At 41.6% G+C, this 15,025-nt stretch overlaps 1 protein-coding gene across 14 annotated transcripts in view; it reads right to left on the bottom strand.

Moving 5' to 3' along the window:
• The window catches only part of hdac4 (histone deacetylase 4), a 595,905-nt gene that overhangs the window by 173,420 nt on the left and 407,460 nt on the right, over positions 1-15,025 (bottom strand). For all 14 annotated transcript variants that reach the window (XM_068035894.1, XM_068035896.1, XM_068035900.1 and 11 more), the window contains 3 exons: positions 13,326-13,438; positions 8,892-9,008; positions 5,813-6,005 (listed from right to left, as the gene is read on the bottom strand). In XM_068035894.1, the coding sequence (XP_067891995.1) occupies positions 5,813-6,005; positions 8,892-9,008; positions 13,326-13,438 (423 nt within the window). The remainder of the gene's footprint in view (positions 1-5,812; positions 6,006-8,891; positions 9,009-13,325; positions 13,439-15,025) is intronic.

Raw genomic sequence — 15,025 nt, 5'->3', positions numbered from 1 at the left:
GGGTCTTATGGGCAAGGTAAGGTTGGAGACAGAACTGTAGGAGATGGGATAGAATCTCAAGAAAACATGGGTTTGGGGCCTAGAGCAGCAGGAAACTTTGGGGGAAGTTTGCCCCGAAGGACATGGGGAAAGAAGGGAAGCGACAAAGGGAGCTGAGTGGTCCTGATCTTTGTGACAAAAAAAAATCCCACACATTTATTGTTGGAGATGAGCATGTCCTTCAGTATATGGATGGGCAGAATATTTGCACTTGCTCCGGTATCAATTTTTTGAGCATATGCTCTGCGGACATATAATCCTGATGATGGCGAGTGCCTCAGATTGCATAAAAGCACTGGCATGTTGATCCAGATTGACTATGTGGAAAGTTTGCTCGCTGTGCACATGAGTGCACTCTTCATCCATGTCCTCCTGGTAATCTGTCTCTCTGCTGACCTGATGCACCTGCTTGGGTTTTTGTTGTTTGTCAGCATACCTTTTATTGTGTTTGCCTGTCTTGCAGACAGTCTCTCTGCACGTGCTCTGCTACCATTCCTGTGTGCAGTATCTGAGATACGCCTTCTGCACTGCCTTGTCCAATGTTATTGCAAAACACACTGTTTGCACAGGGCGTGGTGCGCCAGACATCATCAAATTGGGTGAGTCAGGCCACATTTTCCACAAAGCTTAGCAGAATTCTGAGCCTTTATTACCATTGTAGTAGCCGCCCCCCAATGCTTGTAACTGATGGAAGTCACCATGACTGGGTGCTATCATTCCTTCCATCACTAAGTAGTGCATCTATGGTGTGCCTTTTCTCCTTTTCTAGCATGTCTTTTTGAAACAGTTACTAGCTCTATAATCCATTCTGACAATTTGATATCTGCGAAGTCACAATATTGAGCTTCGTCTTGGCACCTTGCAATAAACTGGCCAATGGATTCAAATCTGTAGGTTATAAGCTCAAGCCTATGTACTCTGAAATTTACCTTCACCTAGAGTTGCTGCTCCAGGAATGCCCATAGCTTGCTAGGGTCCTTCTGATCCTCAGCTGACAATCCTAATGTATAGATCAGTTGCAGGCCCTTATTGCTCAGTGCAATCTTAATTTTGGTAGCTTGTTTCGCTGGTTCACTCACTTCTTGATCCAGGAAACACAGATCCATTTGTTGTTGAAACAGTTTAAATTCAGATGCTAATGTTTGCACCTTCCAATCTATAACTTGATATCTGAAAGCCATTGTCTTAATGATTCTCCTTTTTTATAAATATTTTTCCCATATATTTTCTTTTCACAGGCGCACTCATTTTTTTCTTATTTAGACAGATTCGTTTTCTGCAGGCCTGCCCCTTTGAGAATGAGACTACATCGTTTCTTTTAAACAAAAGTGTTTTTTCTCTCTGCAGTCAGCTGCAGCTTGCCACAACCAGCCTTTTACTTTGTGCTGGACCTCCAGTGGCGCTGTTGAGTTCTTCCTTCACTTTTCGGCTTAGACCCAACCACAAAGCAAAAAATGGTAACTAAAATAGTAATAGCGTCAGCTTTTCAAATTTTTCGACCGACTGCCAGATTAGGTGAAAGCTCTGATCTCCTGGCAAATTACCCGCTGAACTCCGTTTCAGCACCTCCTGGGGTCCGAGCTCACTGCAGTGTTGTGGGGTCTCCTGCCAATTGCTCTCCTGAATCTTCAGCCACTCCAGGTAGGCAGCCTGCTGTTCTTTGCTCTCCCTTCGTATGTTCTTCAGAAAAAAAAATCAAATGTTGCCACGATGTAATATTTGGTTGTCTTCAAAAAAAAAAAATCCCATGTAATACTACTTGTTCCTTTGATATGTGAACTATTGTATGACTCACAGGACTGCAAGTAAAATCCAGAGAAAATGTGGGTTTTTATTATAACTTAACTAGACTATATATAAACACACATACATACATACACACACTATATATAGTGTGGCACAAGCCACATCTTACTCTGTTGGGCTACACCCACAACTCCATGGCGATGTGTGACGCGACATCACCTCCTCTGGTGAACTTCACTTTGTTACGAGGATTGTTTTGTATTAAAACTTAGGATTTTGCATTTTTAAAAACTGAAAAAAAAAGGATTTCAGTGGACATTGAAATGCCTGCAAATAGTTAAACTTTATGGATGATAAACACTAGCAGAATTTCTCACCCACAGCTGTTACAAAAATTTCTAAATTCACTTGTAACAGCCCTTCAAAACACTCCCACAGGAGATGCTGAGACCAAGTGGGCCCACATCAGAGAAGCCATCTATGAGTCAGCTTTGACCACCTACGGCAAAAGTGCGAAGAGAAATGCAGACTGGTTTCAATCTCATAATGAAGAGCTGGAACCTGTCATAGCCGCTAAGCGCATTGCACTGTTGAATTACAAGAAAGCCCCCAGCGATTTAACATCCACAGCACTTAAAGCAGCCAGAAGCACTGCACAAAGAACAGCCAGGCGCTGCGCAAACGACTACTGGCAACACCTATGCAGTCATATTCAGCTGGCCTCAGACACCGGAAACATCAGAGGAATGTATGATGGCATGAAGAGAGCTCTTGGGCCAACCATCAAGATGATCGCTCCCCTCAAATCTAAATCAGGGGACATAATCACTGACCAACACGAACAAATGGACCGCTGGGTTGAGCACTACCTAGAACTGTACTCCAGGGAGAATGCTGTCACTGAGACTGCCCTCAATGCAGCCCAGCCTCTACCAGTCATGGATGAGCTGGACATACAGCCAACCAAATCAGAACTCAGTGATGCCATTGATTCTCTAGCCAGTGGAAAAGCCCCTGGGAAGGACAGCATTACCCCTGAAATAATCAAGAGTGCCAAGCCTGCTATACTCTCAGCACTACATGAACTGCTATGCCTGTGCTGGGACGAGGGAGCAGTACCCCAGGACATGCGCGATGCCAATATCATCACCCTCTATAAAAACAAAGGTGACCGCGGTGACTGCAACAACTACCGTGGAATCTCCCTGCTCAGCATAGTGGGGAAAGTCTTTGCTCGAGTCGCTCTGAACAGGCTCCAGAAGCTGGCCGAGCGCGTCTACCCTGAAGCACAGTGTGGCTTTCGTGCAGAGAGATCGACCATTGACATGCTGTTCTCCCTTCGTCAGATACAGGAGAAATGCCGTGAACAACAGATGCCCCTCTACATTGCTTTCATTGATCTCACCAAAGCCTTTGACCTCGTCAGCAGACGTGGTCTCTTCAGACTACTAGAAAAGATTGGATGCCCACCAAAGCTACTAAGTATCATCACCTCATTCCATGACAATATGAAAGGCACAATTCAACATGGTGGCTCCTCCTCAGAGCCCTTTCCTATCCTGAGTGGCGTGAAACAGGGCTGTGTTCTCGCACCCACACTTTTTGGGATTTTCTTCTCCCTGCTGCTTTCACATGCATTCAAGTCCTCTGAAGAAGGAATTTTCCTCCACACAAAATCAGGGGGCAGGTTGTTCAACCTTGCCCGTCTAAGAGCGAAGTCCAAAGTACGGAAAGTCCTCATCAGGGAACTCCTCTTTGCTGACGATGCTGCTTTAACATCTCACACTGAAGAGTGCCTGCAGAGTCTCATCGACAGGTTTGCGGCTGCCTGCAATGAATTTGGCCTAACCATCAGCCTGAAGAAAACAAACAGCATGGGGCAGGATGTCAGAAATGCTCCATCCATCAACATTGGCGACCACGCTCTGGAAGTGGTTCAAGAGTTCACCTACCAAGGCTCAACTACCAGTAACCTGTCTCTAGATGCAGAAATGAACAAGCGCATGGGAAAGGCTTCCACTGCTATGTCCAGACTGGCCAAGAGAGTGTGGAAAAATGGCGCACTGACACGGAACACAAAAGTCCGAGTGTATCAGGCCTGTGTCCTCAGTACCTTGCTCTATGGCAGCGAGGCCTGGACAACGTATGCCAGCCAAGAGCGACGTCTCAATTCATTCCATCTTCGCTGCCTTCGGAGAATACTTGGCATCAGGTGGCAGGACCGTATCTCCAACACAGAAGTCCTCGAGGCGGCCAACATCCCCAGCTTGTACACACTACTGAGTCAGCGGCGCTTGAGATGGCTTGGCCATGTGAGCCGCATGGAAGATGGCAGGATCCCCAAAGACACATTGCACAGCGAGCTCGCCACTGGTATCAGACCCACCGGCCGTCCATGTCTCCGCTATAAAGACGCCTGCAAACGCGACATGAAATCCTGTGACATTGATCACAAGTCGTGGGAGTCAGTTGCCAGCGTTCGCCAGAGCTGGCGGGCAGCCATAAAGACAGGGCTAAAATGTGGTGAGTCGAAGAGACTTAGTAGTTGGCAGGAAAAAAGACAGAGGCGCAAGGGGAGAGCCAACTGTGCAACAGCCCCGACAAACAAATTTCTCTGCAGCACCTGTGAAAAGCCGGTCACTCTAGAATTGGCCTTTATAGCCACTCCAGGCGCTGCTTCACAAACCACTGACCACCTCCAGGCGCGTATCCATTGTCTCTCGAGATAAGGAGGCCCAAAAGAAAAAAAAGATGGATGATTTGAAAGGAAGTTCAACTAAGGACTGGAATGCGGGTTATTTCAAGGAAGACAGCAGGGGATTAACCTCAGAGCTACCCTCTGTTATGACAAAGCATTTATGACTAGGCATGTGACCAGGTTCAGGGAGGTTTTGGTTTCAGTTTGGAACTTTAAAAAGCCAGTGGGTTTGGACAAAAAGCAGGCATTTGGAATTTGATTTTGACCTGCCTGAGGATCAGAAGATGACCCAGAAAAAGTATTCTTCTCTGTAAAGAAATCCTGCATCTCTTGAGAAGAAACTCTGTATTTCAAATGTGGCAGATTTGTATGGCCTCCTGTTTCTGAAGAATCCCTGCATCAAGCTGTAGTTACCTCTTGGGTTTCAGAAATTCTGAATATTGGAAGAAACCTTTTATTGCCAAACAGCTGCTGTAATACCCAAGATGATCCTTGTTGCTGCACACCTGATGGAAGACCTTATGTGAAGCCTGTTGAACTGTTGAAGTTCTTTGAACACCTATCCATCAGACTGTTCATCAATCACGCCTGGAAAGACTTCGAGTGGCATCCAACTATTCGACTTTGGGGCACCTCATCAAACCGAAGAGCTTCCTTCCAGATCAGGACAGACTAAGTGTTTATATTCCTTTCATTCCAATGAAACATCTGTAAACAAATTTTTTTACCCCCGGTTAACCGGTTTTTGGATGTATATGCATGCGCATGAGGGCTAGGGAAAATAAGGAGCTTTAATATCTCAATTCGTTTATAGATTTACTTCATTATTGGTTTTATAATAAATGGTTAATTTTGTTGTTGATTAAATAAACCTGGTTGGTGTGCTTTATTCAGGGACAAATCGAGTATCTAATTGGCTGTTAGTTGGGACTGAATTAACAGTGTACTCCTCTTGCCTCGGTCATAACTTACAGATCTCAAGGTGATCCCACATCCTACAACAATTACTAGCTTACAAGTGTTTAATATGCACACAGAAAATTCCTTGGTCTGCTATTTAAGAGACAATACCACCTCCATTAAAATTCTAGAGAAAGGAATTTCATATGAACACGCTTTTCAAACTCAATCTTTGTATTGTGTGATTTCAAGGACACAGAAATCAAGCTTCCTTTTACTTTTAAGTATACCTACCAAATACTCTCTTCACATTGTTGAATCCCTAATTTTCATAACGAAGAAAACCATGATGCTCCCTTAGCACATTGGAAAAGATGAATCTCTTATACATACCTGAATTATTCAAGGCATCTTTATGCAGTTACTTACCAGTTACTAATGGGCTCTGTGGTGCAGATTGGTCCAACAAGACCATGTGCTGCAAGAGAGGTGTATGCCCGCTACTGCCATCTTTATCCAGTGTGGCAATGTAGTGTGGCAGATGAGTACCAGCAATAAATGGAGTGTTCAGTGGGAGTCCTTGCATGCCCACTCTATCGCTTTCTCCCTGTCCAGATGCTCCCTGCATGAAAACAGAAAATAGACTGAACAATTTCTCTATGTTTTGAGTGAATAACCACACATTCACTAAAAGCAATTTAATAGTTATAAATCTCCACTATGATGGCGAGACGAGAGAAATTTTATAATATGCTTCTGACCAAGATAATGATAAATCAACAAAGTTTAAAAAAAAACTCAGGGGAACCTCAGTTGAACAGAGAGTATGGCACTGTCTTTGAAGTATCATTAAGTATTGTGCATCTCTTTCAAAGTTCACAAATGGGGAAATCTTAACACATAACTAAAAATAATCAATTGATTTGGGTATAACAAATACATACTGAGACTCTATTTCAAACAAATTGTTACAAGTGAGATGTAATGTTTTGCTAAATTATATATTTTGTACATTTCTACCAAAGTATGTAATATAAAAATCTTTATAAAATTATGAAATAAAAAAAATAGGATTCTATGTCACAAATGCCATTTCTGTAGCATCCAATTAGAGGCAGAACCATTTTGCTGAACATCCCCATCCTCAATTGTGTTGGGATTGCAAGAGACAAGGTTGAAGTGCTTGCAAGTGCCATCAACGAAAAGTACTGAGTGCATGATGTACTCTACTTTTTCCCCATCATTGGAGTGTCCGGCCAATTGGATTTAGCCACCTGACATTAAGAAGTGGCCGAGTACAATGGACCGAGAAAAGGCTACGGGCTCTGACAACAGGCTATAAAACTGACAACCTGTGCACTAGAATTAGTTGTCTCCCGAGCCAGGTTGTTCCAGTAAAGCTATGACAATGACAACTACCATAGTTATGTCCTAACCACAAAAAAAAAATGATAAATCTAGCCTGGCCAATTACTGCCCCATCAGCCTCCTTCCAATCATCAATAAAGTGATGAAAGGAATCACAGCGTGCCTTCAAGAGACTTCTACTCATCGATACCCTGCTCAACAACACTCAGTTCGGGTTCCACCAGAAATACTTGATGGCTGACCTCATCACAGCCTAGATCCAGACATGAACACAAGCTGAATGCCAGAGAGGTGAGATGCAGCTGCAACAAGACATTCAACACCATCAAAAGCAGACCAGTTTACTTGAACGGTGCTCAATACACACCTCCACTGCCACAGGCACAGTGTGGCTGTAGTATGTACTTTGTTTTATTCTTTCATGGGATATGGGCATTGCTGGCAGGGCCAGCATTTTTGCCCATCCCTAACTGCCCTAGTCAACTGAATGGCATGCTAGGCCATTTCAGAAGGTAGTTAAGAGTCAACCACATTGCTGTGGGTCTGGAGTCACATGTAGGTCAGACCAGGTAAGGATAGCAGATTTCCTTCCCTAAAGGACATTAGTGAACCGGATGGGTTTTTACAGCCATCGATGATAGTTTCACGGCACAATTTCGATTCCAGATTTTTTTTTTAAGAAATTGAACTTAAACTCCACCAGGGATTTGAACCAGTGTCCCGAGGGCATTATCCTGAGTCTCTGGATTCTAGTTGTGACATTACCACTGCACCATCTCCCCCATGATCTATCTGATGCATTCCAGCAACTCATCAAGGTTACTTTGACAACACCTCCCTCCTTGCAACCTCTACCATGGAGAAAGATGAGAGTCGCAGTGTTGTGGAAGCACCATCACCTTTGCGTTCTCTTCAAAATCACACACATGTAAGTCAGGTCGGTGTATTATCATTCCTTTATCATCAATAGGTCAATATCCTGGAATTACCTAACTAGTACCATTGTGGGAGCACTATTACTACAAGCACTGCAGCAGTTCAAGGAGGTTGATCGCCTCATGGCAACAAATGTGGCCTTGTCAGCACTTCTCACAACCCAAGAATTGTTTTTTTTTAAAAAACTGCTCGTTTACCCTATGGGCAGATTAATGTATTGGGAGAATCGCTGTTGTGTAATCAATGTGCAATGAAGCACTGCTTATTATTCACTCCGCAATTAGTGAGAGGGTGGACTTCTCTGACAGTAGCAATTATGCCTTGAACTGCACAAAGCTATTGTGAATCTCACGATCAGGCCATAGAATATGACTGTGCCCTGGGTTCCATTCAACGTAGAGAATGTATTAAATATTATAAAAATAAGTCAGCCCACCCAACATGTTTAATGTTTTTCCCAGTATTGCTCCCTCAGATTTCCTGCGCAAGACGCGCATCCATCTGCTCTTAGACCTCTACTACTGCTGAACTGAATGCCTGTACTGTTGGGGCAGGGGGCAGTAAGACCTGCTTTTCCATCCTGGAAATTGCCCTTAGTATAGGTAGGTGGTAGGGGAATATAGGGAAGGTGGGGATGTGGTAGGAATATGGGATTAGTGTAGGGTTAGTATAAATGGGTGGTTGATGGTCGGCACAGACTCGGTGGGCCGAAGGGCCTGTTTCAGTGCTGTATCTCTAAATAAATAAATAAATAAAATAAAAGAACTGCTCAATCATCACCTGGTGCCTCAAACAGCTTAGCCAAGATCAGGAATACTCTGTGTGCAGAATCCTGGGTATGAACCTGTGCTTCAAAGCTCCATTCAACGCAGAACTAATGTACATCGACATATCCAGAGCATCACCCTGAATTGCCATTTATTCCACCACATCCATTTGTGCAATGGAAGTGGGGTGGAGGTGGGGAGGAGCACTGGCAACATTCCCCGGCTCACATGGCTGCAGATTGGAGGACTGCTTAACACAATTCTTGGGATCTGCTCACTGTTCCCTAACCCCCAGTGAGCTTTCTACCAAAAGAGCTAAAGGAATAAATGAAATGGAAGGCTAGCTACTAGCAGCAGATTTAGATCATCTGCTGGATGTTCCCACTATAATTTTTCATTAACAGTATATGTGCAATATCAGCTGGTTCAGTACTTACACTAGAGGGACCTGTGGCTGGCAGACCTAGAGTTATGTTGGGCAAAGATGGTGAAGTATACAGAGGCAATTGCGTCACTGAGCCATCTCGAGCAACCAGTTTGTGAGGCAAAGTAGACTGAAACAGGAAAAGGACAGTATATGAATTTCAACAACAAAATGTATTGTATCAAATTGCCACTTACATGTTCATTTTATTGATCTGATTTTTCTATGACATAATAAAACTAATACTTTAGAATCAGGTCTCCAAAGTTCAACCAGAGACTCAGATTAGCAATACAGTAACCTTTCCCTTTTATCTGTAAACACTATTAAAGTGGTTTTATCGACAAGAATGCAGAGTGCATTTAGTGTTGCTGATTGGTGCATGCTAAACTATGTGGTATCATTGGTCACATAGCAACCATAGATCAGATTCCAAAAAACAAAAAGTGAAATCTGCTCGATATTAGCCTACCAACAATACCTTTAGCTTCTAAAACCAGCCCCAGAAATGTATAAAAAGAGGCGAGTGCAGTAAAAGGGTTTTTACAAGCACACTGAGTACAAGTATTGTTAAAGAAGGATGGGACCGCTTAGAAGGGAACATTGTGTACCTAAAAAGATACTTTATCAAGTATTTCACTTCAGTATTTAAAGACAAAGGTGAAAGTGGAACTGGAGGACGATGTAAAAAGGCCACTACTGGAGATAAATATTAAAAGTAAACTATTTTGATAAAGTTAATGGGGCTAATAGTAGACATGTTCCAAGTCCCAGATGGCAGGCACCCCAACTGTGGGGGGGGGGGGGGTGGGGGGCGCCAAGAGAAAGGTTGGGGAGCAGTCAGCAGAAGCATTAAGTATCATTTTTCAAAAGTATCTTTAGAAACTAGAATTGCATCAAAATACCAGAGGGTGGCAAATGTTACACCCTTGTTGAAAAAAAGGGAAAGGATAAGCCAGGAAATCACTACTCATTTAATTTCATCCAGGTTATGGATAAAAGCTTCATAATATTATGGAATTAAATTAACACTTAGAAAGCAAGCAGCTAATTGGGACACAGTATGGATCTGTAACACACATGCCATGTTGACTGAAGTTTTTGAGAAAATCACATTGTATCGATAAAGAGAATACAGCAGATGCCATGTGTAAGGATTTTCAGAAGATATTTGCTAAGGTGCCACACAGGAGACTTGTCATAAAAATTATGGCATATTGCATTATGGTATGCAACCACATGAGTAGAGACAGCAAGGGAACAAGCAGCAGGGATAAATAGATGCTTTTCAGATAGGCGGGATGCGAGTAGTGATGTGTCTAGACTTATGTGCTGGGACCTTTTATTTTCCATTTATGTAAATGATCCAGGCATAGGAATTTTAATTAAAGTTTGCGGAGACTAAAATAGGAAACACAAAAAACTGTGGGGAACAGTGTAGCAGGACATTGGTTAGCAGAGTGGGCAGATAGCAGACGCAGTGCGGTGCAAGGAAATGTGAAGTTGTATGTTTAAGCATGCCCTAAAGAGCAAAATTCTAAAGAGTGGAGGAGCAAAGATTTAGAGGTACAGGTAGATAGATCGTTAAAAGTGGAGGTACAAGTAGAAAAGATCATAAAAAAGACAAATATGATTCTGGGTTTATAACGCGCATGAGGCATTGAAAACAAATGCAAGACATTCGTTGTTTAATTTGTACAAAACATTATTACTTTATAGTTGGGAGTATTATATGCTATTCTGGTGCAATGAAGATTCACTACTGTGATGCCAAGAGCACGAAGTTATAGTTTTGAAGAAAGGCTAAAAAAAATTAGGATTTGTTTTCCACAGGAAGGAGGATAGGGATCGAATACAGTATTTCAAGAATGTGACAAGTTTTTAAAGGTTAAATATTGAAAGAATGTTTCAACTGATTGCGAGGAGACAAACTCAAGATTATCCTTAGAGGAATAAAAAAGGCAGTTAGAAGACCTTTTACCCCCCCCAGCGAGGGTTATTGGAACATGAAATGCTACACCACAAGTGGATACTGAGGCAGAGACTATGGCATCTTTTACAAGGAAAGTGGATATGTATTTAAAAACAAGAACATTAAATGATACTGTGACAGGCAAAGAAACAAACAGTAAATGGCCTCAGTTGAAATGTGAGCACTGGCACAGAGCCAATGCACTGAATCGCTCCCTTATTGATATAATCTCTATGATTCTAATGCAATTCCATCATCTATATGAACATCTCCCATTATTATAGGCACCCATCCCACCCTGCCTCTCACTTGCTCCATTCATCTGCACCTCTCTTAGTATTGCATGCTGCCTGTTTTCCACCCAATTCAACAGATCCAATCTACTTGTTATCAATTCCATCCCTGCCTCATCTCCTGTCCACTTAATCAGACCCACACAATGTCTATTTAGTGGTCAACAGAGTGTTCTCTGCATTTGTCAATGCCATAACAACTTGCTATTCAGAGCAAGAATGGATATTTTAAGCATTTGCACAGGTTCACCAAGTATGAGAAATGGCAGATCAGCCTAGTTGCCAACTGCTCATCTTAGCATTTAAAAATAGAACTGAAAAGCAGCAGGATGAATGCTGTGCAAGTGAACTGATCTAATAGGCACTAAACTATACAAGTAAACATCACTGCTATTCACTCCTGCTATTTGCAATCCGAGCAATGTTTTGGGATATCTGATAGTTTTTTTCAAATTATTGATTTTTAAAGTTGCTTAAAAACTTTGAAAATGGAAGGTTTACATTTCAGGAAATTTAATACGTACACAGCCCTTCAAAAACAAATGTAAAAAGATCTAAAAACATAAGATATATAACTTTTAGGTAAATCACTCATTTCATGTTATTTATATTTAACAAAAAATTGTTCAAAACTACAAGAGAGGAACCACAGCTTGATCTTGGACAACTTCAAAAAAGTGGCCAGAAGTCAAGTCATTTTGCAAGAGATTTTTTTTTTTAAAATATAAAAATATAACAGACCACTCTGCATTGCGATCTCACCTTTTACGAAAAATTCATAGATCTTACAATTTTCTTAACATAGTTCTTATCTTTGTTCCTTGACCTAGGGGAGACTACTTTAGAAGGTTTGGAAAGCAATTTGTCCCATGCTAAGAAGTGTTATTACTGGTTGCGGAAAGAACTTGGTATTCCTAGACGCAGGGATTAACAGGCGGTGTGGGAGTAAAGTCCAAGATATAAGACAACAACTTGCACTTGTATAGCACCTTTACTGTAGTAAAATGTTCTAAGACGCTTCACAGATGCATTATATAAAATATAATTTGACACTGAGCCACCAAGATGATATTGGGGCAGTTGACCAAAAGCTTAGCTGAAGAGATAAGGAGCAGATAAAGGAAGGAAGGAAGAGAGGAGAGATTTAGGGAAGAAATTCAGAGCTTAGGGTCTCAGCAGCTAAAGGCACGGCCACCAATGATGGAGTGATTAAAATCAGGGATGCTCAAGGAGGCCAGAATTGGAGGAGTGCAGAGATCTCAGAGGGTTGCAGGGCTAGAGGAGATTAGAGAGATAGGGAAGGGAGAGGCCATGAATGGATTTGAAGACAAGGATGAGAATTTTGAAACTGAGGTGTTGCTTAACCAGAACTAACGTTGGTCAGCAAGCTCAAGGGTAATGGGTGAATGGGACTTGAAGCAAGTGAGGACACTCAGCCAAGTTTGGATGACCTCAAGTTTACATAGGATAAAATGTGGGAGGACTGGCCAGGAATGCATTGAAATAGTCGAGTCTAGATGTAACAAAGACATAGATGAGGGTTTCAGCAGTAGTTGAGCTGAGGCAGAATCGAGAAACATTTTGGAGGTGGAATTGGCTGCACTTAGTGATAAAATAGGCAGATATGTAGTCGAAAGCTCACTGGGGGCCAAACTGTCTGCTTCAATCTCAGTTAATTGCCAGAGAGGGCTATTGAATGGAGTTTGTAGCGGGGAGCAAAGACAATGTCAGGGCAATTTATTTATGACGACTAAATAAATTTGCTTTTGATTTTTACCAGGGTTTTGTGGATTGAATTCTGGAACCCCATGTTTTTTCCCTATTAAAAGCCTATGTCAGTGGCCTTTATTAATCAATAAAAAATAGACTGTGGACAGACTGGGCTCGACTGGTTGAATGACTTTTTCTCTCTTTTTATGGGTACATATGCAACATGCATTTCTTAATGTGGATTGAAGTGCTCTTGAAACATTCCACACCAGTAATAGCACTCCAAAGGAGTATGACAACTGATATTTTAACTTATGTAACCAGACATTATAATTACATACGTTTCTATATGAATTTTGGGAGTAGGGAACAAATGACCACAAAAAACAAACCATTTTTTTTACACAGACCAGGACTGGAATTTGTTACTGAACACTTCTGGGAATAGTGACATTTGCCACAACAAGGTTACCTCAGTTGGTATGTTGGTTGCCGATCCTGCTATCCCATTTTCTGTAGTGATGTTGTTGGAGCTGTTGTTGGGGGAGCTTGGGCCAGATCCAGGAGCACTGTTACAAGCTGAATCTGATAAAACAGGAACAAAATCTATTAAAATTGATAGCAAAATCTCACTAAGGAGACTTCAAGCTTAGAATACCATATCACAGGCTACTTCTGTTATGTCACAAGTGAATACAGCAATAACTACATATGTATTACTGATAAGCCTCACTACTTGCTTCTCCATTAGCATGCATAATACACGCTCCAAGCAAAGCTCTCTGATTCCATTTTTCTTTGCTCACTGGGGAAGTGTTTTGTGCCACTTCTCACCAACTGATATCAAAGTTATCACGGAGAAATGTAGGCATGATAGACATGGTTGAATCAACACATAAATTATAGGAAGTGCTCCATTCCTCTGATACCACAAATGGAAAAAATCTGTCATTTTGATTTGATAACTCTGCCAGCACTGACATGGCAAAATTCTGTTTCATTAAGCCAGCCTTCTCAAGAGCCATGTCCTCAACTACAAGTTCTGAACATGACTGTCACATCTAGCCCTCCATCTGAATCAGTATTGGCTGCAATGACACCTAAAGGATTGACCAATGCTGACACACAGAAGCTCCAAGAACCAAGTTGCTGCAAATTCACATTCGCTGTATATACCTTCTCAGTTTTAGTGGCGTCAGTTATTCCCTTAAGCAGTACGAGTGTTTCACTGAAATGGGAGTTAACTCATAGTTCTCTGTCAATTATATGATGGCGTAATTCAGGAATATATCAATAGCACTATGTGATCTAGACTGGTTGTTTGCACCTTGTATAAGTGGATTTCTTCAAGCTTACTAACACTGGACTGAACAAATACTTAGTGAGTCAAGGTTGGATATGAATCGTCAAGCCGTTTCTTTCTCTCACATAGGCGAGCATACTGAGCAAGATTTATGATTGTATTCATTTATTTCAAATCAATATAAACTTATTTTTGCTTAATAATATAAATGAAGAACGTGTCGCACTCTCTCACACCAGTGGGTTGGCTCGCTCAATTCAAGAAAAGAACTGCCCTGCAGCATTTCTAACATTTATCTCAGCAAAGGCCCTCATAACTTGCTCTGCAACAAATCGGTCTGTCTTTTCAACAATACTGTTTAAATAAAAAGATTCTCTCAACCTGTGTGCCATCCTCTATCTACTATTTCTTTGTGCAGACAGAAAACAAAAATCATAGTATGGGGCCAATTTAAACCTAACTAATGTTAATCAGAAAACACCTCTCACATACTATAATATAGGGGGTAATCCCTATCGGGAAACTGATTGGATCGGGTACAATGCTGGTTTTACACCCCACTCCTTTTTACTTTCCAGTGAAGTCAATGGAGATTAATATTGAGCAGGGTGTAAAACCAAAGTTTCACCCTATCCTAAGCATTTGAAATGACCCCCATGGTCTTTACAATACAATAGGTGTGAGGTATTTCTGAATACAGATGCAAACAAATTAATTGCTTATTTGCAGTAAGAGGAAACATAATCAAAGCTAGTTGATCAGCATTCTAATTACCTATTCTCATTTTTGTTAAAAAAATAAACAAACTTCACTTGATATGATATACTTTTTTTTTTGAAAAAGCTCAGCACAGTGCAGCACAGTGGTTA

Source organism: Heterodontus francisci, chromosome 7 (assembly GCF_036365525.1).
Source record: "Heterodontus francisci isolate sHetFra1 chromosome 7, sHetFra1.hap1, whole genome shotgun sequence".
Classification (NCBI taxonomy): Eukaryota; Metazoa; Chordata; class Chondrichthyes; order Heterodontiformes; family Heterodontidae; genus Heterodontus; species Heterodontus francisci.
Note: the sequence above shows the minus strand (reverse complement) of the source record. Positions and strands in the feature narration are given on the sequence as shown.